The 23,972-nt window shown below is 39.5% G+C and overlaps 1 protein-coding gene across 2 annotated transcripts in view; it reads left to right on the top strand.

Annotated features, from left to right (window-relative positions):
• Positions 1-23,972, top strand: part of ATG7 (autophagy related 7) — a 78,828-nt gene that overhangs the window by 22,213 nt on the left and 32,643 nt on the right. For both annotated transcript variants that reach the window (XM_077786052.1, XM_021530467.3), the window contains exon 17: positions 8,634-8,756. In XM_077786052.1, the coding sequence (XP_077642178.1) occupies positions 8,634-8,756 (123 nt within the window). The remainder of the gene's footprint in view (positions 1-8,633; positions 8,757-23,972) is intronic.

Below are 23,972 nucleotides of genomic sequence, written 5' to 3'. Positions count from 1 at the left end.
TTCATGGAGACACAATATTATAAATTATGTAAGTTGTTTCTAATTTAATTATCTTTTCTACTTTAATTATTGTACTCGTTTTTCAGATGTTTTCCTGCATTCTCATTGCAGTCTTTGACAGGTGTCTGTCTACCCTGCTGTCCGTTTTCTTCAGCTTAACTAACCATCAGCTTTGCTTTAGGGGGAAGCTGATCTTTGCTTACAAATATTTTTGAACAATTTAAGCTAAGTTTGACTTTTTTTCAATTTTTCCACAGTGCAGATACAGATGTCCTCATATAGATGTCTGAACAAATTGTTTTGTTTGAAATTGGAAGAGGGGAGGGAATTCAATTTTAAGAGATGGTAAAACAGCAGAAATCGATGAAATCTGGTAAATACGATTTGGAAGAAAACGCTGTTGCTCCTCCAGTGCTGTTTCCATAGGTATTGCAGCACATCCAGACTCTAAACCCCTTTGCTCTGGAATAGTCCACAGAACATGGATTTTCCAGCTGTGGTTTTGGGGAGCTCTGAGCAGCTGCAGGCTGTGCCCGAGGCAGTGGCAGCAGTGGGTGCTCAGTGGGTGCCAGATCTGCCTCCTCGCTGAAGTGCTGCTGCCAGGGGAGGGCTGCCTGGAAGAAATTCATTTCCTGGGTGCCAGAGCTCACCCTAGGTCAGGGGTGGCTCCGTGTGCTGGAAAAGTCTCTCCTCCAACCCGAGCTTCCAGAGAAAGGATCAGCAGTCTCTGTTGTTTGGTCTCATGGTTGTTTATTGCAAGTTATCTAAAAGATTTTCTTCTGGGGCTGCTGTGGTTTGCTCACAGCTCAGGCAGAGGCACACACACACCCTGACATCCTCTCTGACCCCGACTGCTTCTTCTCTCCCCGCCAGGGCTGCTGCTGTCTTTTATATGGGACATTACGTGTTACATGGTTACAGTTTTTCCCCAATGTCTATTACCTGTATTAAATGGTGATTTTCTATCTTTTATATGGTACATTATGTGTTACATGGTTACAGTTTTTCCCCAATGCCTATTACCTATATTAAATGGTGCTTTTCTATCTTTTATATGGTACATTACGTGTGACATGGTTGCAGTTTTTCCCAATGCCTGTTACCTATATTAAATGGTGCTTTTCTATCTTTTATATGGTACATTACGTGTTACATGGTTGCAGTTTTTCCCCAATGCCTGTTACCTGTATTAAACGGTGTTTTTCTACTCTAAACCAATCTGTGAGTGCCAACATCACCAAGAACATGGAGGCAAGGAAGGAGAAAGAGGGAGGACAGGGCAGGCCCAAATCCCAAATCCATCTTAAAACCTCTGACGCCCATGTAGAAAACCAAAACCCCCCTGTACAGCACTCAAAAATTCTTCCCTTTGCTTTGTGACTACTTCTACTATAACATCTAAACTTTTGTGACTTCTTGTTCTTCCTGCAAGGTTGGTAAATCGTTCCATGGTTCAAACCCAAAATCACAGCTGTTTGCAGCTGCCTGCCAGGGTCTCAGATGCTTCTGACCTGGACCCAGAACATCCAAAAATGTCTGAGGGACATTTTTTGTTCCCACACCTGGGCAATACCCAGGCATTGCTGGCTGCTGGTGCCTCCAGCCAGCCTTGCAGAGCTGGGTCACTCCTGCCTTTGGCAAACCCACATTTTGTGCAGGCAGCCAAAGCATCATCCAGCATCAGGCTGTTGCTTTTCTGGGAGAACAAAAATTTCTTTTCATGTTGAGAGTGCCCTCACTTCTCTCCCAGCTTTGGGGGTTCTCTGGAGACAGTAGATGCTGCTCCTTCAAAAAAGGGCATTAGGTTCCTGTCCCTGTGCATGTCTAAGCCAAGATCCAGTCCCAGATTGTCCTTCCCATGGGATGGGGCTGGGAAGGATCAGGGATTTCTGCCTCCCTGTGCAGCAGAGGATGACTGATGCCAGAAGGAGCTGGAGCCAAGCATGCTGAGACTGCTGATGAGCTCAGCAGCAGAAATGCTCGACAGGAAGCAGAGTGGGGATAAATGAAGTTGTAAATATCCAAGCTGTAAACATCCATCCTGTGGAAAACCTGGAGTGAGCAGGGAGGGGACTGAAGGGTGGTACCCACGTGCTCAGGGAGGTCAGGACACAGGATCTTTTGGTGCTGGCTACCAAAAACCCCTTCTGTGCCTCTTTTTCGCTCTCTGAAATGAGATGTTGATTTTTCTCTTGGTCCTTCTGTTTCCTTTCATATCTGTATACTCTTTGTTTTCAGGCAGGGAATACTTTCAGCTGGTGTGCTGTGCAATGAAACTTCCTTTAACTGGCTGGAATCTGGGGATGCTGTTACAGTTGAAATAAATTGTGAGAAATATTTAAGAAAGGAAAGAGCAGCTAAAATCAAAATTCTGCAGTTTTATCTGTCAAATATTCTTATCAGAGAAAATGGCTACTTGATGAAGCACATCAAGATTATTCCAGAAAACAATGCATGCATCTCCCAGGAACTAAATGTTCATAAGGCCATGCTTAAACTGTCATTTCTTAAATTTCTGAGAAACTCTCCTTTCTTCCTTTGCATTATTTAAAAGGATCTGAAAAATCTCAGGCTAAAAAAATCCCTGTTGAAACCTTTCAGAGCTGATTCTTCAGTGAGTTAATTCTCCATTTTCTGCCCAGTGCAATTCAAAATCAGGGTAGGAAATAGCAACAGGCAAAGATCATTTGTATCACTCCTCTCCTACCCTGAATTAAAACAACAATCTCTACCTTAAATGATTTTTCAGCACATTATACTTGGATTAGTTAAGGTTTTATTCTGGTTTACTTTCATTTTTAATGCTGATGATGGGAAGGAAAAGTGTGTGTATGCAGAGGGTGATTTCATGATTTGGACACGAGCCCAAAATTATGCCATTTTTGTCTCGTGCTTTCTAAATTTCCAGTGTTTGCAGCATGGCCTTGTTCAGTGCACACCTGGAGCACAGCTTTCTGCAGATCTTTGTTCTTCAGACTTAATCATGAGTGAATGCACGAGTTTTAGGTAATTTCATTTGAGGTAATTTTTGGAGTATTATCTTTTTTCATGTAATATTGTCAGACTTTCCTGTTCCAAACCCGTGAACTGAGGCCCTGAAAAAATCATTCCATGATCCTCACAAAAGTGCAATTTTATTGCCTCCCTGTTCACAGCTGTATTACAGCATCACCTTATTAGGCTTTTCTTGACAACTTTTTAGGATCAGATGGCAATAAAAGTTGAGAACTTTGTGAAAAGGCAAGAGGGAATGAGGATTTTTTTAAGGAAACCAGAATTATGGGTTGTGTAGTGAAATTTTGAATATTAACCCAGTGGCTCAGCTTGTTCTCATTTGGGAGGATTCTTCACAGCATAAAACTTACATTAAATTGCTGTTTTAACAGCAGATACATTGAATTTTGAAGAGTGGAACTGGCAAGGCTTTTTCACATCTGTCTTACTTTCCAAATGTCTTTTCAGCAGGTGAACAGTAATTTTCTATCCTTGCTGCATGGCCTGTGATAAGCAGGGAGTTAACAGCACATAAAAATATATCCAGGCCTGTCCAATTTCTAAACACAGCCGTGAATATTGAGATATTTTGTGATTCTGAAATGTTTAGTGAAGTACCTGTCCCCTTTAAGGGAAGGGAGTGTTTAAATCCAGGAACTTGTTTTGGGGGTAAGTTACCAATAAATCTTATTTAGTGTAAATAATCCAGGGACTTGTTTTGGGGTAAGTTACCCAGAAATCTTTAGTGTAAATAATCCAGCTGGTAGCATTCACTCCATGTTTTATTTTTCCTGGAAAGTAAACAGCAGTGGTTCAAGCTCTGCAGATGCAACCTACTTTGAAAAGGAGGGAAAAAAAAAAAAAAAAAACCAAATGTAAATACTAGTAAAAAAGTTTGAAATTGATGTGACAGAAATAAAACGAGCCAATTTTGCATCAGTAGTCAGTCTCTTCGGGTTAGGAGCTTGTTTTTTGTGTTTTTGCTTAAGCAGATATTAACTTTTCTGCTATAAAGCAATCCTGGAGCCAGCTTCTCTCTCTGAATGTCTTTGTACCCAGCAATTGAGAGGACTTTTTGCAGAATGCTGTTAAAAAGAATATAACACCAAGGCTGCACATCTGTTTCTCATTTCAAAGCAAGTCTTTTTACTCCAAGCCTGTATTTTTTTCCTTCTGCCATGAGATTTGGGGTTTTTTTAACTTCAGTAAACAGGCCAGAAGAAAAAGATTGCTCATTAAATGGGTTCCTGGGTATCATTTACTCAGAAAGCTTTGGCAATCCATGGATTTGGTCCTGTTGGGATGGTGTGCATCCACAGCTTGATTTGTTCTATTAAAATGCCATTGTGTAAAAATAAATAAATAAATAAACCAGTTCTGGAGCTCTGGCTCTGTGAAGTAGAGGCTGAAATCAAGGTTGTGGCATCAGCATGTCAGGAGAGGGTGGTGGGAAAATGTGGGTTCTCCTGGCAGTGTTTGTAGCAGCCATGAAATCCAGAAGGAATTGGTGATTTCCAGCTCTCCTAAGCTCTGAAAAGTGACCTGCAGGTGAGGAAAAGATAAGAGTTCTTTAAGAAATCCTTCCTGCTGCAGCTTGCCAGGCTGGGTGCAAGAATTTTGCATTTCTGTTTCTTTGCTGTGCTTTTATATTTTTTTTTTTTCCTGCCTGGAAAATGACTTGCTGCATAGTGACACATCACTGAAGGACTGGGTTTATTCCCTGGAAAAGTTCAGGTGGGATTTTGTACACCTGTGGTCAGATAGTAGTAACTGGTTGGAGATCAAGAATCACACAAATTGTAGCATTTCTCAAGTATTTTGCTCCTGTAGAGCTGTTCCTTGGGAGGATCTCAGCGGGACCAGGGATGAGAATTGTTCAGAAATGCAAAAGTAAATTCATGCCAGCCTTGGGCCTTTGGGCTCTGCTGGACATGATTAAACAGGAGAAAATTTCCTTTCCATGCAACAACAAATTGGTCACTTATTAAATCTGGAAACATTTTTTAGAGTTATTTTGTGTGTCTTATTTGTTGTTCAGACTGGTTTTATTCCTGTGTGATTACTCCCTGGGTGGTCTCCTGGCACAGCAATCTGAGATTATTTTGCCTCATTCTTTTTCTTCTCAGTGACTGCTGAACAAATCTGTGCCCTGTTCCCTTTATCAGAGAAAAGCTGCTACTGAATTTGGGGAGGAAAGGTCAGATGTGGGCAGCTTCATGGAATTCCTCCTTTTTGTGGTACTGGGAAGTTTTCATCATCTCAGTTGGGAAATAAAGTCCCTGAGGGTGACAAAATGTTATCCCAGTCACTGCCAATATTAAAAGGTTTTTGTTATAGTGGATGTCTTCTTCAGTGGTACCTGCTCAGGGGCAAATGTGCTGCTGCAGGTGTTTTTTTGCCTTTCTGATATGACATTTATTGGCTCGTGTGCCTGGAATTCTGGATTTAAAACTACTTAACAAATACTTCCATTCAGCAGGCTGTCCTCTTTGTAAAAAGCAAGTCATTATAATCAGCAAGTACACTTTTTAATACAGCTTTTCAGGCTTCTGTGCTTGCTGCTAGGGGAAAAAATGTTCTTTATTGTTGTGCTTTAGGTTTTTAAGATCCTGTGTGTATGGTCAGATTTGTCATCCAAACCTGACTTTGCCATTGTGGCACTATGGAAAGTCTCTGCCACACAGGGAGGTAACAAAGATACTGCTGTCTTTCCATAGCAATAGATTTAGTCATATTAATGTACCAGTACAAAAAAATCTAAAAATAATGTACCTGCAACTCCTGGATCTATGACCTTATTAATATTTTAGTTAATTTTAATAATATCTATATTAATGTTAATAATTCTGACTAAACTTTATATAATAATTTATAATTATATTCTATATTGTTTATATATATTTATATATTTATATATTTATATATTTATTTTAATTTATATATTTATATATTTATATTTATATATAAATATAATTATTAATATAAATATGTATATATAAATATATTTATAAATATAAATATATATAAATATATTTATAAATTTATATAAATTTTTATATTTATATATTTATATTTACATTTATATATTTATTTTAATTTGTTGTGATTTATTTATATTTATGAAAATATTCATTTTTAATTTTTATTTATAGTAGTACTTGAAAAGGCACTTAATGAGAGACTTCTTGGCATTTTCCACACTGCTGGCAGCACAGAGGGCCCTTGGATTTAGGGAAAGCTGTGCCAGGTGCTCCGTGCCCAGGCAGTGCTGGCCACTTTGGGTGCCAGGGTGAGCTCAAGAATTCCTGGCAGGGGCTGGCAAGGTCTGCCCATCCCTGAGATAAACCAGGGCACCTCCTGCTCAGCACCCTGGCACTCTGGATTCCTGCACTGACTGAGGGAGCAGCACCTGGAAATTCTCACTCCAGGCTCAAATCCCAGTTTTTGGGAGCCAGGATCAAAGCAGAGTTTGCTGAATAACAAACCCAGCCAGGTTTAAGGGCTGCTTGATGGATGAGCTGTATATAGAAAGGTTGCTCTCAATTCCCTGCTCTGCTCATAATATTTGCACAGCCCGAGGTGATTTACATCTTTTAATAAGTTTTGCCCCTGGGAAGAGACCAAAATATCTCAGTGTTGTTGTCCCTGTGTTTCTCTGAGGTGCTGTAATAATTTAAAATAAGGCAGAGGTTCACTGGGCCAGGCTGGGGATGGTTTCAGTGGGCCATGAACTCTGATCTGTCCTGCAGCACCAAAAATCTGGGTTGTGGTTCCTCCAAAAACCTTGGGGGAAAAAAGGGTGGGAAAAAACCCTGCCAAGGTCAGGAATTCCCAAAGGCAGGGCTGTGAACACTCCAGGGTTGGAAACTGGGCAAGAGACTGCTGCACTTGGGTTGTTGTAGTGGGATTTTGAAGCCCAGAATTGTGTAAATCCACAGTGCAATCCCACCATATTTAGTGGATAATATTGAAAGGACACATCTCCAAAGAAATGCTGAAGTTGTTCAGTTCTCTGTAGTGCATTGTGAATGTTCGTATTATTTCATTTATCTCAGGAATAAAAAACTCAAGAAAAATACAAAGAAATGCTCCCAATAATTTTTTTTAAATCCCTTTTTCATTTTTAATTCATGATTATCAGTCATTGTACACATGCAAACCCCTATAGCAAAATAAATCTTTAACATATAAAGAAAAATTTCTGTAGATTAAGGAAGAGAATGTGAAGTGCTGATTTTGTTTATTTTAGAAGAATAAGTGTGGTTAGAAAGGTGCCAAATGTTTGGTAATCTCCTTTTATATACCTGTCTTCCTTTTCATAGTTTTGTTTCAGTTGTTTCTGTTTGTGTTTTTTGGTACCTAATTATGCATTAGATAGTTTTGCATGAACAGCTGAGTGAGGATACCAGTCTATTTTTATTAGTTAACTTAGAATCCTGTCAGCTAAACATAAATATGGTATTTAATGAGCCTGAATTCCTGTAGGAGTCAGTGTAAAAGCTCACAGGATGTGTTTTGCTGAAGAATGTTGGGTTGGGCAAATTCCCACAGTTTTATCAATGAAATGGGTGTTTGAGACCATTAGGAATTGTTAAACTAGGGAGGAGTGAGGTTGCTGAGAGTAGCTGTGATCTGATGAATTCTGATAGGAGTATTTCTATTCCTGTGAAAATCCTGCCTCTTCTGGATCCTGGTGATCCTTCCCTGTCACATTCTGCTCCTTTCTAATTAAATGTCTGTGGCTTTGAGCTCCCTGCATAAATCCTGCTCTGCTCCTTGAGGTTCTGCAGGAAAAGCTGCTTGGAATGAATCAAGCTCAGCTGCTTCATCTGAGAGCAAGGGATGGAATGATCAGAACTTGGAACAGAAATAAGGAAACGATGGATCCTGGGATTGCTCAGGCACAAGCTCCTTCCATTTCCTGCCTGCTTGCTGTTATAAAGCCTGTAGGATTGGGGTCACGTTGGATATTTATCTTCTCTACCCTCAATCTGTATCTCACTGGCTTGAAATCAGCCTGGCAACCCCTTCCCTAAAGCTGAAATAAAATTCTTCATGGTCAGGGCTCGAGAGGAGCAGAAACCAAACCTCACAGTTCTTGTAGGAGCCTGTAAGATTGCCCAAATAAGAAATAAGCTGGGAAAATTAAAGCAGAAAAATAGAGAAGGATCCAAGAGCCTCAGAGCCACGAATCTCTGGAGGCTGGGGGGATGTTGGGCTTGGACACCTACTCGGGGAATTTGCTCAGGTGTCCCAGCATGGCTCTTCCCCTGCACTGATAGATGGAACAGGCTTTGACTGTGTTTTGTGGCACTCAAATGCTCCTTTCATGGCTGTGCAGCCGAGTTCTCCTTCTCGCCCTGTCATCTGCCTTGTGTTATAAGCTTAAAAATGCATTTAAAGCAGGAAATCTTAAACCCCACTGCTCTTCTCTCTTGCTTCCACCTTTCCTCACTGTAGAAATGGAGTTGGGGAAAATGATTGTTCTGTTCTTGTTCTGTTCTCTGTCATTTTTACCCATTTGTGGTATCCAGTCATTTTCTGAGTGTTCAGATTCTGCTTTTATTTTGTGAGCCAAATATGAGAATCAGATTATGGGTATTATATTTGAAATACTTCTCTGTTTGTTTATTTGGCAGGTCCTTGAGCAGTATGAACGAGAAGGGTTTAATTTCCTAGCTAAGGTTTTTAATTCTTCACATTCCTTCTTGGAAGATTTGACAGGTCTGACTTTATTACACCAGGAGACACAGGCTGCTGAGGTAAGCAAATAAAATTTGAACGTTAATTAATCATGTGATCAAATGATAGAATTAAGCAGTGGTATTTCATTTACAGAATGATTGACACAATGATTTAGGCATTCTCTTAAATTAATTGTAACTTTCTGTATCTGAGTCTTTAAATATTACTTTCAAAGGAAGCAGGTGACTTGGGTTATGTGCTGTGAGGAAATCAATTGCAATTTTATGTGAATTAAAATGTATTTACCCTGCTTGGTGGATTCTAATATGGGGGGGGAAATGCTGTTTACCTGCCCAGTGACAAAAAATGGAATTTGGGCAGAAACTTGAGGGTGTGGTTGATCTCATGGACAGCAGCACAGGTGATAACTCAGTACTGAGCTGTGATGCTGTGTTCCATAAAAAATCAAACAGGTGTCTCCTAATATTATATTTAACAGTGATTTGCATTCCTTCCTTGCCCTGCCAATATCTCTACCCTTGTGCATCATCACTGAATTTTGGCACAGCTGTATCTCAGGGATGCTTCTGAAGCAGTGGCTTTGCAGTCCCTGCAGCCTGTGCAAGTGCTGGGGCTGTTTTTTCAGCTGGAAAGGGCTCAGCAGTGTTTCTTAATAAAGTTTTGGGTGGATAACGATGACTTTGCTCTCTGCCTCATGTTTAACCTTTGAAAAATAATTGTAGCAGATGCTGGAAACATGAACTGTGAAATGCCTAATGCATTCTGAAGTCAGCATGGTCATACCTAGAAAAAATTTAAATATATATATGTATATATGAGAGGGATCCCAGAAGGGAAAACAAGCACCCTTTAACACGTGCTGCTCATTAACAGCAGCAATAATTAAAGTCTGATTGCCAGGCCTGACTTGCAGTGTCTAGGTTGCTAACGTAAAATGTAAAAACAATTAAAATTAGTAATGTATTATTTAGCAGTTATTAATCCATAAATCCCTTTTGCAGCTTCAGAATAGGTGTTTGTTAGTGAGGTTTTAGATATTCTCTACAAAATAGAGTCTGGTGGAGTTTACTGCAACTTACTGAAGTTCAAAGTTTTGCTTAAAACCCAGAATTTGTGTCCTTTCAAAAATCCTGGGGTACTTCAGTGTGGTTTATGCAGTGAAATCACTGCTCAGAGGTGGAAAATCTGACATACAAAGTATTTGCAGAGCTCATGCTTTCGAATTAGGTTAATTGCCATAAAACCAGGGAGCTGGCTTGATTCTTCCCTGTAGGATTGCTGCATTTTTGGGAAAATTCATCTCTTTCAGCAGTTAACCAGTTGAGCAGTCTTGGTGAATCTGTGTTTCTGAATGGCAAGGGCTGACAGGCAGATTATTTGTGGAGATTCTGGAGCACCCCTGCTTGCTTTGGATTAAAAACCAGTTCTTTGTTACATTTTGCCACTGAAAAACATTACATTTTGGCTCTGAAAGACAAAGAGGTTGTTTTGTGCCTCTCCACAAGTCTCTCAGTTCATCATCTGGGGCAATTCATAAATTTTTTAGGTGCACAAGAGAGTGCTTTTAATATCTTTTCTGCAGAATTACTCTCCTTTAATATCTTTTCTGCAGAATTACTCCCCTGTCTTGAGCCCCTTTTCTCTTGTATTTCGAGCTCCTTTTTCCCACGCTGCAGCTGGACACTGGGAGCTCTGCAGAATGATTGTTTTGGGTTTCTGGCTGCTTTGGAGCTGCTCTTGGCAGAATGTGTTCCCTAAAATGGAGCCATTGGATTTGCTGAGGTTGGTGCTGCTTTGATCCGAGATATTCTCAATACACTCTAAAGGCTGCAGCAAAAGCACTGAGAGGTTTCACCAGGTGGGGATGGTCTGGTTTGAGATGGGAATGTTTCATTTTTCTGGTGAGAAATTATCTACTTTTCACCACTCAAACTCCTCAGAGTGATTTTGTGAATTATTGATGCATTTGGAGACCATAAAATGGCTTCTGGTAACTGCAGATTTTCCTTTCCTCCTGTCTAGTAAAATCTATCCAGTGCTAGTCCAGACCTATAAAGAAAACAGACTTGTAAGGTTAGATGTCATCCAACCTTTTATTTACCCAGTAACATCATAATTGGGTTGTAATTCCATATATAAATCCCCGCTATTTCACTAATAAACCTGCATCTGATAAGGGAACTACTCAATCTTGTGCTTATTTTTAAAAGGTTCTCTGTTAAAATGTGCATTCATTCAGAGCATTTCACTGAACATTTTGCCAAGAGCGTTTTGTTGTGGTTGTGGTCAGAAAAAGTGTTGTGCTGCTTTTACATTTCAAATCTTTAAAAATATTTTTTATTTTTAATTCACCTAAATGCTTTGTTGCTTTCATGATGTGTGTGTAACAGTGCTTTAATGAGAAAATCTTTCTAAGTTTTGAGTTTGCCTAAAAAAGAATCTGGATAAGCAATGTTCTGTAGGGAGTGAATGTTAAATACAACATTTTTGGATAGTCTGAATTTCCATGAAAACTCCCCCCACATTATTAGCACCGAGTATGTTTGCCTAGATTTAAGGAACACAATTTGCAGTGAGATATGGGAGACCTTTCACTTAGTGCAAATCTTTCTTTACTTGCACTATTTAATTCCTATTCCCGGGCTGTGCTGTTGACCATAATATGTTTACATTTTATACATATAAATACATTTTACATATAAATACAATAATACATTTAAATATGTTTAAAGTTTTAATACATTTAAAACTTAATTAACTTAAACATTTAATACATTTTAACAAAACATGTTTAAAATTGAGGTTTGAACAGGTTTAAAGTTGACATGAATTGCAGGATTTTTAGTCAACAGAACACCTATTTCTTAAATCATAAATATTTTCCACGACTTCCTTAGCGTGACAATTAATAAAAACACCAGGAAGCTTTCCTATCCTGTCTTGAGCTGACAGTGCACTTCAGGCGTCTGCTCCTTCCACATCTGGCTTTAATTTAGATTCTGTGGAACATTTTGGGGTTGTTTCCCCCAGTTTGATATTTTTGTGCAGCATGGGCAGCAGGCTGGGAGGAGCTCCCTTGCAGCACTCTGGATGCAGTTCATTCTGGGGAGCTGCCCCAGCTGATGGAAACAGAATTTCTGATCTCCACACCCCTGGGGCTCCTCTCTGCAAAGCTCAGATGTTAAACTTGGCCCTTGCTCGCCCTGCAGTCGACTTTAATGGCTGGGCTTAAAACAGAGGCAGCCTGAGCATCCTTGGGTTGTTACTCAGGGCTGGAGCTGTGGAACTGGAGGCAGAAAAGTGAATAATTTCCAGGGCACAGCTTGGCTGGGCTGCCCAGGACTGTTCCACAGCAATGCATCCCTAAACCCAGCTGCTTTGTTCCAGATTAACCCTGCAAAGGGTTCCTCTGTACAGATGTAAAGATGCTTTTCCTCTAAAATTTCTAATTCAAGCTAAGGTTTTCTCCTCCTGAATAACAGCTTTGCTGATATGCTCAACTCACTTCTCTCTGTAATTCTCCTTTCTCTCTGGAATAAGACACAAGTGTAAGTATACTTTTCTTACTTTGCATTTCAATTCCTGAATTACTTGGATGCTTTACTGCACTTCCTGCTTTCATCAGGATGAAAGAAGATGACAAAACACACACCAGAAATACAATTTTCACTTGGTTTTCTGATTCAAAAACAAGAAGGGGTAGAAGTTGGAATCCAAGAGGGTCATAAAGAGCTTTGGAACAAAAAATCAAATCTGTAGCAGAGTTCCTATATTTGAATGTGAATTTAAAGGTCAGGTATGGTGCCAGCAGGTCATTATGTCTGTGTTATTTTACTTCAGTAATGTTGTATTTCAAGTTTCTGTCTCTCACAAAAAGTGAGGTATCTGTAGTTTCTGTGGCATGTTCTTGTAGCCAGTGAATGAGACCTGTTTGGCATTTCCAAAATACCTTTTCTGTGCTGGTTTACTGTATCCCAAACAATTCTAATTAATGGAAAAAAAAGAGTATTCATGGTAGTAAAATGCTCAGAGAAAATACAGACTACCCAATTTTATAATTTCTGCACTTATTTCAGGTTTGTGACCATTTTTTGACCATTTTTCAGTCATTTCTCAAGGAACAAGGCTTAGCTGTAGAATAAGCAGCTGGTGTTAAAAAGGAACTTTGTGCTTGTCCTAATTTGGAAGAAAATTCAGAATTTCCAGTGTGCTTTTCTATTAAAAATATCCTGCTTGTTTCTGATTCTGCATTATATTATGCAGTGTATTTGATGCTGAAACAATAACATATGAAGAGCCAAAAAAATAAAAAACCAAAACAGAAAAACCCAGCTACAACAATATTGTAACAGTAAATTCTGTAACTTGGCAATTCTTCTCTGTTAGCCAAGTATTATTCAGAATTTGATTTTATTTGGTGTTATGAAAACTTCCTAAAGAAACCATTACTGATGGGTAGCCCAAAATTAATATTAGAGTCATTTCTGTGACTGTGAGCTTTTTTGTTTTCCTTCATGTTTTTAATCTGGTGCATTTCTGGAGAAATTAACTTTGACAGATTCAGGCCTGCCCTGGAATTTCTTTCTTAAGAGATTAAGAGATTAATTTGTTTTCTTTCAGGAGGTGGGTTGTTTTTTTCTTTTTGAGTTTTCTCATGATGTCAATTAGTGTCATCATTTTTCTTCATTTATCAAGTAATGTTTCTTGGCTCTTTGAACAATGGTAATTTTTTTTTTTTCTGCTGGTGCCTTTTGCTGCTTTTGGAAGGATTTGGAAATACTTGTAAAGTGGTGCCTCTGTTTGCTACCAAAACATGAGCTTCTTGCCTTTCCCTTGATGCCTTCAATGATAATTTCAATTATTATCATTAATTATATTCAAATTACCTTCCTGGGAGTCACGTCAGAGTGATGTGCCCAAATACTCCTGTTTCATGAGATATCTGAATAAATGTGTGTTTGTCCCTTCAGGGCAGGGAGGGGCTTGTGCACACATTTATTTTTGTTTGAGGGAAAGACAGTTGCTTGGTATCCAGTTATCATTTTTGTTTGAAATAACAAATATATGGGGAAAAAACCCACTGAAAGAAATGGAATAATGGCATTTTTGTTAGCAACAGGTTTTGTTGCTGTATATTTTTTTTCATAGGGTTATTTTTTGATGTCTCTTCATGAGGTCAGGCACAACTTTAATTTACAATTAAGGGTCATTTTTTTTAACTAAATTGCTGTCTTAGTGTCAAAACATTGATAGACTTTAAATCTCTATGTAAAATTTTGCAGTCAGTCTCCTGAAGTATAAAATGGAAAGTGCTGATAGGACTAAATCTATTATCTCATCACTTTTTATGTGAGGGGAAGAGACTGCAAGAAGAACCTGGACAAAACCTGCAGCAGCATTAATGTGCATTCTTCTTCATGAAGCTTCTGCAGACAATAATTGCTGGCTGCTTTTCCTCTTGGTGAGCTGCATTGATCAGTGCAGGTGATCAATATCAGCCCTTCTCTCCCAAGGGGGCTCTGGCCTTTCCTCTTTCCATAAGAATCCAGCTCCAGCTGCAGGGGTGCATTGCTCTTCTTCATGCCTCCTTTGAATTCCCTCCTAAACCAGGAGTACTGGGGCTGAAGAAGTAATGTTCTGATTTGTGCTCTGGTGGTAAAGGATGTTAAATTGTACTTTATTGAAGATTTTAGAGTAATTTTAGATAATGATGAGCACAGCACTCCAAAAATTTGAAGGGAACTGCTAGACTGAAGCCATAAAATCTTCATTTTGGAGAAGCAGTTCTCTTCTAAAAAGAGTTTCAAAGTCTCTCAACTCCTCTTCTTTTGAAGGAAAAATCTCCAGTAAAGGAGAAATAATATAATTCAGGGATTAAATCTCTTCCATTCCAATATACTTTGTCACAAAGAAGAATGAATAGACTGTCCAGGGTGCTTTCTGTTATTCTCATGTGAAGAATAAGAAATTACACAACACAGACAAACACACTGATGAACTTTTTTAATTCTAATTAAGACCATAAATTCTACAATGTGCATCTCAGTCCAAGTGCATATGAGTGTTTGTTCAAATCAAATAAAATTTTAAAAAAGAGGAAGGTTTGCTGCTAGCCAAATCAGTGCCAGATCTCAATGAACACCAGCTGTTGCAGCCTCACCCAGAGGTGCTGTGCATGTCTTGGGGCAGGGCTGCCTCAGCACCCCCTCAAGTGTTAATGAAGTTACTTCATTAGGAATCAATGTGCTCTGGTCACCCTGCAGCCTGTGAAATGTTGTCCACCAGAGTATTTTCATTATTAACTGTGTTTGCCTCCTCCTGACAGTCCAGATTTCCTCTGGAAACATCTCCTGGACTTCTCTGGAGTCATTTCTGTCAGGGTGAGCCCATGCAGGCAATTATCACACCTCCCAAGTGCATTGGTGCCTGTTATTGCCACCAGCTGCTTCACACCCCAAAACCTCTCTGCACAAGCAGCAGTGGCTTCTTTTCAACTTTGGGACTGATTTTCCTGTAAATATAGGTGGGATATAGGAGATATATAGGAATATAGGAAATGGTAATAAATAAAGTCAATTGAAATATGAAGAGCTGCTGGAAAATCCTGTGGGTTTAGCACAGCCTCTCTTCAATGCCAGCAGTTGCTAAGTCACAGAGGAAATTAAGCACCACAAATTTTAAGAACAGAACATCAATTTTATGCTCCTATTTGGAAATCTCATATGGAAAACTGTTTGTGAACAACTTCTCAGCTGAAATTTTCACCATGGCTCAGGGTTTCTTCCTTTGTGAACCATGAAATAATTTTGCCAGAGTGAGTGTTTCAAGATTTGCATCCATGTTGGTACTGAGTTTGGGTTGACACTAATTTATAAAACAGGCAGATTTGAGAGCCTTTAAAATGAATATTAACCTAGCTCTTACTGGCCTGGGCTCTCTTTCTATTTGAATATTTTCCTGGTGTTTGCACTTTAATGAACATCTCTGCAAAGTGCTGGTGTTTCCTTTCCCTCAGCGTAGTTCAGGTTCTCCTGAAGTTTCCTTTTTCCAGCACTTTTTTGGAGCACATTTAAAACCTGGCTTCCAGCTGAAATATGCCATGCAGTATAGTTGTTTTTATGGAATTGGCTGGAGTCCTGGAGAAACCACCTGATATCTTAGGAGTGATAAAAATTAATGACCAATTCTGTAGTTAAAACCCAGCTTTGATTCCAAGATGAGCCACTTTGTGCTTGAGAAGATAAGGATTGGTTCTCTCTTATCTCTTCAGTGATAATTTTTCCTTAGCAGTGACTTCTCTTAGTTAATTTAAGGTCAAAATAGTTGGAAAGTTAAATCTTGTAAATTGTAAATTAAAGTTGTGTCTGACCTCATGAAGAGACATCAAACAAGTCTGTGTTGTTATACATGTAACAAAAAATTAGCCAAGAGAAAAGTGTCTCACTTTTAAGTTTGGAGATAATTTAAAACATTTTTAAAAAAGTTTTAGGATGAGTTTCTGTTTTCTTGGTCTGTTAACCTTTAAAAAACCCACTCTAGGTATTAAATAATGTGCTTCAAATTAGTGCTGAGCTATTGCATTTTGTAGCGTTGAGTCTGGGACACCAAAGCTTTTCCTACATGTGATATTTCATAAAGCAAAAGCTGCTTGTGAGTTACTGAGTTTGTTGTTATTTTCATATACAGGAAAACTTTTTGTTATCCTACAGGTGTGGTGATGATTTTTAGTCATTTAATTGTTACACAGCAACCTTAAAATAATGCCATTTTACTGAATAAATAGGAGTGGTTTTGATAAACAGAAAATCTAGACCTGCCAATCTTATAACAGAACTTTTAAAAAGTGAGGCTGAGCTGCAAGCCCTGGTAGGAAGGAAATTCATGGCTACAGTGTGATTAGGATCAGCTCCCAGAGCTGATTTGTGATTTGAAGTCTGTGTGTAGCAGTTCTGCTGCCATCTCTGTGCAGGAAGGTGCATGTGCAGATGTTGTCTGGTTACTGCAGTGTAAAATATTGCAAAATGGCCATTTAATGGCACAGGACTGTCTAAGACAAGAGGTGAATTGACTCTGCTCCAGTTAAAACAAAAGTAAACAATAAAACTGGTCTAGTTAGAATGACCTTAAAGCTGTGAGATTATGGAAATAAATTTGGAGAAAAACTCTACGTGTGCAAGTACATCAGTACTTTGTCATCTGAAAATGAGAGTTCTGTTGAAGTACTTGTTATATACAAAATAAACTGCAATTGTGAAGTACTGACTCAAGCCCACCAGGCAATGAATTTAATCTCCTGCAAATCGAGTGTGAAATCCAATAGGTTTGTCAACAAATACAAAAAATCCATTGCTAGGAAATAGATACAAACTGTGATTTAGGTGGAGATAACTGCTTAGAGGCTTATTTATTTTTTGGGAACTAAAGAAAATCAGTCATAGAAATAGAGAAGGGAGGCACAAGTAAACCTGTAAAGAATTAAGCAACCACTTTCCAGCCTCTCAAGGGGATAGGGGTTAAGAGATACAGCTTTAAAAGTCTTTATGTTGTTGAAAAGTTTATTTGTCTAATGTCTACTGAGACTGTGTGCCAACAACAGCAAACCCAGTGCAAGTCAGAAAGAGAAAACTCCTACTGGAAGAAACTATGAAGGCATAACAAAGCTGTTTAGAAATATTACAGTGCAGCAGCTGGTTTTGCTAATGCTTCTTGGTTATTTAAAAAAAAAATTAAATCCTAATTCCCTTTGTCTTCTCACTCTGAGGAGCTGCAGTGTGTGAAGCTTGCTGGCCCATGACTCATTCTCCCCACTCATGCTATTTCTTTGAATAGCCCTTGTGAAAACATGCATTTTGGGTTAGTTGTCTTAGCTGGCAATCCAGGAGGCTTTTTTTTTTCTCCCTGGGTGAGTGATTTATGTGTGCTAATCTCTGGATCTGCCTTTGCCACACATGGTGCCTATGAAAACACTGCTGGTGCTGTACCTGGGATTGCTGTGCTCACCTTTCTGCAAGAGTAACTCAGGCACTAAAACTCCTTTCATCTCTTCCTCCACAGGCAATAGTTTCATATCCAAGAAATTCTGATACCTTGGGCGTCTTTTCAGGGACAGGCAGTCATGAAACTGAGGCTGGATTTCATTTCTTTCTAGATCTGAAAAGGGTAGCAAGCAAAGAAGATGCAAATGCAAAATAAGATGTTATTTCCAGCCCCTAAAACTTCTTTGCATTTAATACTTCTGCTTTCTAGATTTAATCTATATTTTAGTGTTTGGATCAAATTGTTGAATGCATTTAATATGCAATTTAATATGGTTTAATTTGTAGATCTATGCCTGCAGATTATGTTTGGATTGCTCAACAAAGTAAAATCTTGATTATAGCCAAACATATTGATAAAGTTCAAGGAGCAGACTGTGACTTTTCTTTTTGTACAGTGGAAATGAGAGATGGTTATGGGAGATTTGGGAAAAGGAAGTAATGCTGTTAAATATCATTTTAGTGAAGTTGAGGCATGAAGGTCACAAAGTTTTCTGCTAAGTGAGGTTAAATTCAAGCAAGGTTGGTCAGTGCTAACATCCCTTTAGGTAACAGCTGCTGGAGGATACTGCAGGAGTTTTCAGGACAATACTAGAGAAAAGTCAGTGTATTTGGAAAATTGCTAGTATTTAGGTTCTTCTTATTTCTTATCTTACTCTATTTCTTATGAAATAGAAGAATGTAGCTTTCATTAAGAAGTTTCTAAATTGAAGAATAAATGTTTTGGTGGTTGTGTCCTCTGCATTTGAAAGCAAATTATATTCCCAGTTCTAGCACAAAGTCTGCAATCCTACCTTCTGGTGAGATTTTATTTCTCATTCTTCAGTTTAAAAGCCAAGAAAAAGAGCTTGTGGCAGAGAAAACTGTCTATAGAATAGACTGGCTGTTTGGGATTGTTATTTTAATGTGAAGGGATGAGGTAATGGAGCACAGCAATAACCAGCAAGCTGCAATCTTTAACTCCAGCATCAACAACTCCACAGGCCTGATCTTTATTGGACTTTTTTTTTAAATTTGGGAGGAAGGGAGGGCTCTGATTAGCATATCTGTTTCAGGAAGAGTATCAAGAGTTCTCTAATTTCATATTTAAATCTGGGAACTGATTAATACTTGAGGCATGCAGAGAGCTATAACATGAAGGCTGTTGTTACTATAGTGAGATGCTATTACAGACATCACAAGACTTGTTATACAAGGAAACATGATTACTTTGGATTAAAGGAGTTGCCAAAGGCTTGAAGGATTTATTGGTGCTGCTGCTTGGAGTTATATATAACTTCATTATTTTGTTGAAAACATTGAGATCTAGAATTAATGAAGCACAGTAAATGCTGCTGAAATGCATCAGCAGGTTTGACAGCTTTGAACTGACACTGAGCCACTGATGAATTTTATGGGAGCATTCTTTAGGCCTCCAGATCACTGGATAATTTACAGAAAGGAATAAACCCAGCTTTTGCACAGAGAAATGAAGCTTAATGAGTGCAGTGAGGTGCAGCGGAGTTGATGTGATCAAGATCATATTTCTGAAATGACTTGTAACTCCTGAGCTTGTGGGGGGGGAAATGGCCTGAGCTGCTGGGGATGGGCTGGATCTCTGGGATCAAACATCCTGGGAGCAGTGGGGATCTGCAGAGCTGGGAGCAAGGCTGAGAGACCCCAAGGGTCATGTGGGGCTGGGCAAAGCAAGAGGAAATGGGGAATCATGGCTTTAGAAACAAAGGGCTGGAATTACCTTTTTTTCCTGCAAGACTTGGTCACGGGTGGTGCCATTAGAGGGGAAATGCAGATGTGAAAGAGCTCTGCAGTGTGCTGGGCTGCTGCAAGGGCCCTTTTCTGTGTGACCTAGGAGTTCAGTGCATCTCGCATCCACTGCATCATTTCATTAATCTCAGCTGGATAAAACTGGCAGCATTTTGACATTGCTTCCCTAACCCAGCTCAGAGAGTGCTGGGAGATCCAGAAATGCTCTCTAGACAGCTGCATTCCTTCCTTCCTGTGCAGTCTGCAGTACTGCAGAGATGTTTCAAAAGGATTATTGCTTTAACAGATGATTAATTGCAAATTATTTATTGCTTTCTTAGAATTAGCTCAGCAGTCATCATTTGCTCTTGATACCATGCTGCAGAATTAGTGCTGTGGGAATTCATGTGAGTCTGAATGAGAAATGAGCCGTAATCAATGATGAAAGGCTTTTCAATTTTGAAATAAGTCTTACAACATTAATCCCTTACAAGCAATACTATAAAGAGAAAATATGTAATGGCAGAAGTTGTTCTTCAGCTGCCTTTGACTATCCCCTCTGTAATGTGACTCAGGAATTTAGTTATGTAAAAATATGACTAAGTCCCTTCTGCTTTGAGGTACAGCCCTAGGTGAAATTCAGTATGAGATTGGATTTCAGTAAATTGGATAACTTCTTCCCCAGTCTTTGAATTTGGGACAAAACTACATCAAAAGCTGGAACAGCTTCCTCATCTAACTGTTCCGTGGCCGAGTGGGTTTTTTTTTTCTCTTCAGATAGTGTCTGATTACTAAATTAAGCTCTCAGCATCAATAAATCATTGCCCTGCAGAGTAAAACCTATAATTTTTCATATCTGTTGTCTTCTGTACTTTTTGAAATATCTCTCTGGGGGCTGTGGAGCAGCTCCCAGGGCAGGTACAGCAGACAGAGAGCACAAAGGAATCCAGGTGCATGTTGTGCTTTGCTGGGGTGACAGGCTGGACACATTCCAGAGGATTTGCAGGAACTGGGTGAGCTCTGGGAGCACATTGGGGTTATAGGGTTTACAGAGAAGCCAAATGAAAAACCAAGTGAGGGGTTTTCAGGAGTCCCATTCACCGTGTGGTGTGAGCCATGTGGGATTCACCAGGCCACTCCTATTCCCAGGAAACAGCTGGGGAAGCACAGAGAATCATTGCTGGTCCTGCAGAGATCACTCCTGGTCCTGCAGGGATTGTTCCTGGTCCTGCTGGGATCATTCCTCATCCTGCAGGGATCATTGCTGGTCCTGCAGGGATCGTTCCTGGTCCTGCAGAGATCACTCCTGGTCCTGCAGGGATTGTTCCTGGTCCTGCTGGGATCATTCCTCATCCTGCAGGGATCATTGCTGGTCCTGCAGAGATCACTCCTGGTCCTGCAGGGATTGTTCCTGGTCCTACAGAGATCACTCCTGGTCCTGCAGGGATCGTTCCTGGTCCTGCAGGGATCACTCCTGGTCCTACAGAGATCATTCCTGGTCCTGCAGAGATCACTCCTGGTCCTGCAGGGATTGTTCCTGGTCCTGCAGAGATCATTCCTCATCCTGCAGGGATCATTGCTGGTCCTGCAGGGATCGTTCCTGGTCCTGCAGAGATAATTTCTGATCCTGCAGAGATCACTCCTGGTCCTGCAAAGATAATTTCTGATCCTGCAGAGATCACTCCTGGTCTGCAGGAGCACACCTCAGAGCCAGCTGTGTGGAAAGGCTGTCCTGGGCTGGAGTGTTGGCTTGCAGACCCCATTGGCCAAGTGGCACTGGAATATTTTAATTTAGGATTTCTCATTTCATGCTATGAGAGGCATCACAGAATCAAAATCTTCAAAAGCAAAAATCTGTTTGTTCTGGATGTCAAAGAGTTGGAGGGCAGAAGAAAAGAATGGAAATAATTTCTTGCCCAGATTATAAATTAGTGGCAATTAGAAAAAAATCTGTTAGTCCACAAAACCCAACAGCTGGGATTTCTCTAGCCCTGCAAGCCCTCAGCTCATTTTTCTCTCTGTATCCCACCCAAAGGTATTTTTAAAGCTGAATGAAGACAGTTCTCATTCTTTATTGTGCTTATATTGACATAGTCACAGATGTTACTGCTATGCAAACCACTGGTATTATTTTTGCTATTAAGTACTTTCCTGGTTTCCCTTTTGCTGTGACAATTTTGTCATTGTTGCTGGGAGCTGGAGCTATTTCATTCATGGGCCACAAATGTTTTCTGTTAAGCATTCAAAACCTCCCATCCTCCTATTGTGCTCTCCCAGTTTACTATGAAGTGCTCCAGCCCCATCCAACAGAGTTTGGTTTAAACCTTCTTCCCTTCCTGTTATTTTTAACATTTTCTCAGTTTTGCCATAGGTCTCCAAAATGTATCATTGCTGTGAGTTTAGTGATGAAATTCTCCTGTCTCATTCACTGACTCCAATCCCATTGCTTGCCTGCTTTGGATTTCCCTGCATCCCAACACTTCTGCTCCCATGTTCTCTGTGCTCCATAATTTCTGTTTGGTTCACACCTGCTTGCATTGGTTTTGAATGTCTCCTTTGCATCCTCTGGATGTTGGATTTTAAACAGAAATGTTCATCTTGTCATCTTCCAGATTTGCAGACTTACTCCAAGTTATTTCATGGTAAACTCTCAGAATCAACACTTGCAGCTTCCTGTTATTTCTGTATTCTTTTGTTCTAATGGTATTTGTAAGCTGATATAGGAATTCTTCTAAACAATTTACTTTTCAATAATGGACTTGGGTTTTTAGCAGAGTGTTATAAAAAATGCTGCTTATTACTGGCCCTTTCCTGCACTTTTCCTGAGCCTTGTCATGTTAAAAAAACCTCATAATTTTTCTTCAGTCTTTCTCCTCTTTCACAATAATCTGGTTGAGTAATGCAGCATTTATTCAATTTATGCTTGCAAACACTTCCATTTTAAACAGCTACTGGACAAATGAATTACATCAGTAATACTGTAGTGTTGTTCACTGATTTATACTTAATTTTTATACTTTTGTTTGTTTGTTTGCATTTAAATATTTAAATTTCTTCTGTACAAAGGCTGGATTTAAGGTTAGGCTCAGGTTCTGTGTTTTATTCTGTTTGTTCCTTTAGTGAGGTGACTGCCTTGCCTAGCATTTATTCTGTTCTCCCCATAAAGTCAGTTTAATATTCTAGTTGATTTTCCATTCTTCTTGTACAAACATGCACCTTCTGATATTTGCATCCCCGTTGAGCAATAAGAAATTGTCAGTACCTGTTTTTCCTGCCTGTTGAGTATCAGGTGTAATTTACCAGGCATTTTTGGGAAATATTCCTTCAGCCCATTGCCCCTTGTCAGCAGCCTCCCTCAGCCCTGTGTGCCTGGGGAATTATTCCAATCCACAGCTCTTGCCAAGGCCTGTTACCTCCACATTGACAATTAAACATCAAAAGTTACACTTAAGTCCTAACATTTATATTTAAAAAAATGCTTTTTTGGATCTTGTTTTTCCTCTATCTTCTTCATGCCTGTACCTAATGTAATTTCTTGGACATTTAAGGCTGTCCACAGGATACTGATGGCCTCAGATACCTTTTTTTTATTATTTTTTTAATACTGTATTTCCATTGCTAAAATGAGATGTGTGCCCCCATTCAGACAAGACTGAGTCCATCTGTTCTGCCCCTATTTTTTCTGTCAGGATTTTTCATTTTTTTCTTCTGAACTTTTCACTGGAGGCTTTGCTGTTATTTCACCCCAATTCCATGGGAAGAGTGGAGCTGGGCTAATCTCTTGTATTCCAGCTTTTGTAGCAAAGCTGCTGTGGGCCCTTGGGTTTTGTGTGTTTTTATTATGAACCAGAGCGTGCTGAGATCACCAACAGTTCCCAAATTTGTTTTCACCCCACTGACACAAACTAAAATGAGAAGGAGCCCCTTTCTGTTCCCATATTTTGTCCAGCTCAGGTTTCTCCATAGCTTTTTATTGAGCAGAAAAGGCAGGGAAGTGAAAATCATGGAGAAGTTTGTCATCCTTGTTCTCACCATCAACTCCAGCACATTGAAAGTCACATTTTTATCCCTGGCAACTGAGTAACTCTTCACAGAGAAATACTGGAAGTTCTTGGAATTACAAACATATCAGGCCATGAGCCAAGCTTTCCCTGGCTAGGCAGTGGCAAAAGCTGCCAGTGGATCTGAGTTTTATGTGGGGCTTTTTTTTCTGCTCTTCTCTCTGAGATCATCAAAACTTATTGCAGCAAGGATTCGATATTGGATTTGAATTGTTGTTCCGAGTTTAAATGGGAATTCTCACTTATGGAGCAGCCATCAGAGCCTAGCTGAAGTTGTTCATCTGGAAATTTTAAATTAAGTTTTATCCCAGTACATTAGTAATTTTAGCAGAATGTTCTAATCCAAAATGAAAATCAGATGTTCTTCATGGAAATAGGGAAGTCCAGACAATGGGTATTGTGTTTAGGTTGCAAGACTTGTGGTCTTCCTTTC

Source organism: Lonchura striata, chromosome 12, assembly GCF_046129695.1.
Source record: "Lonchura striata isolate bLonStr1 chromosome 12, bLonStr1.mat, whole genome shotgun sequence".
NCBI classification, from domain to species: Eukaryota; Metazoa; Chordata; class Aves; order Passeriformes; family Estrildidae; genus Lonchura; species Lonchura striata.
This window is presented reverse-complemented; position numbering and strand designations above follow the sequence as displayed.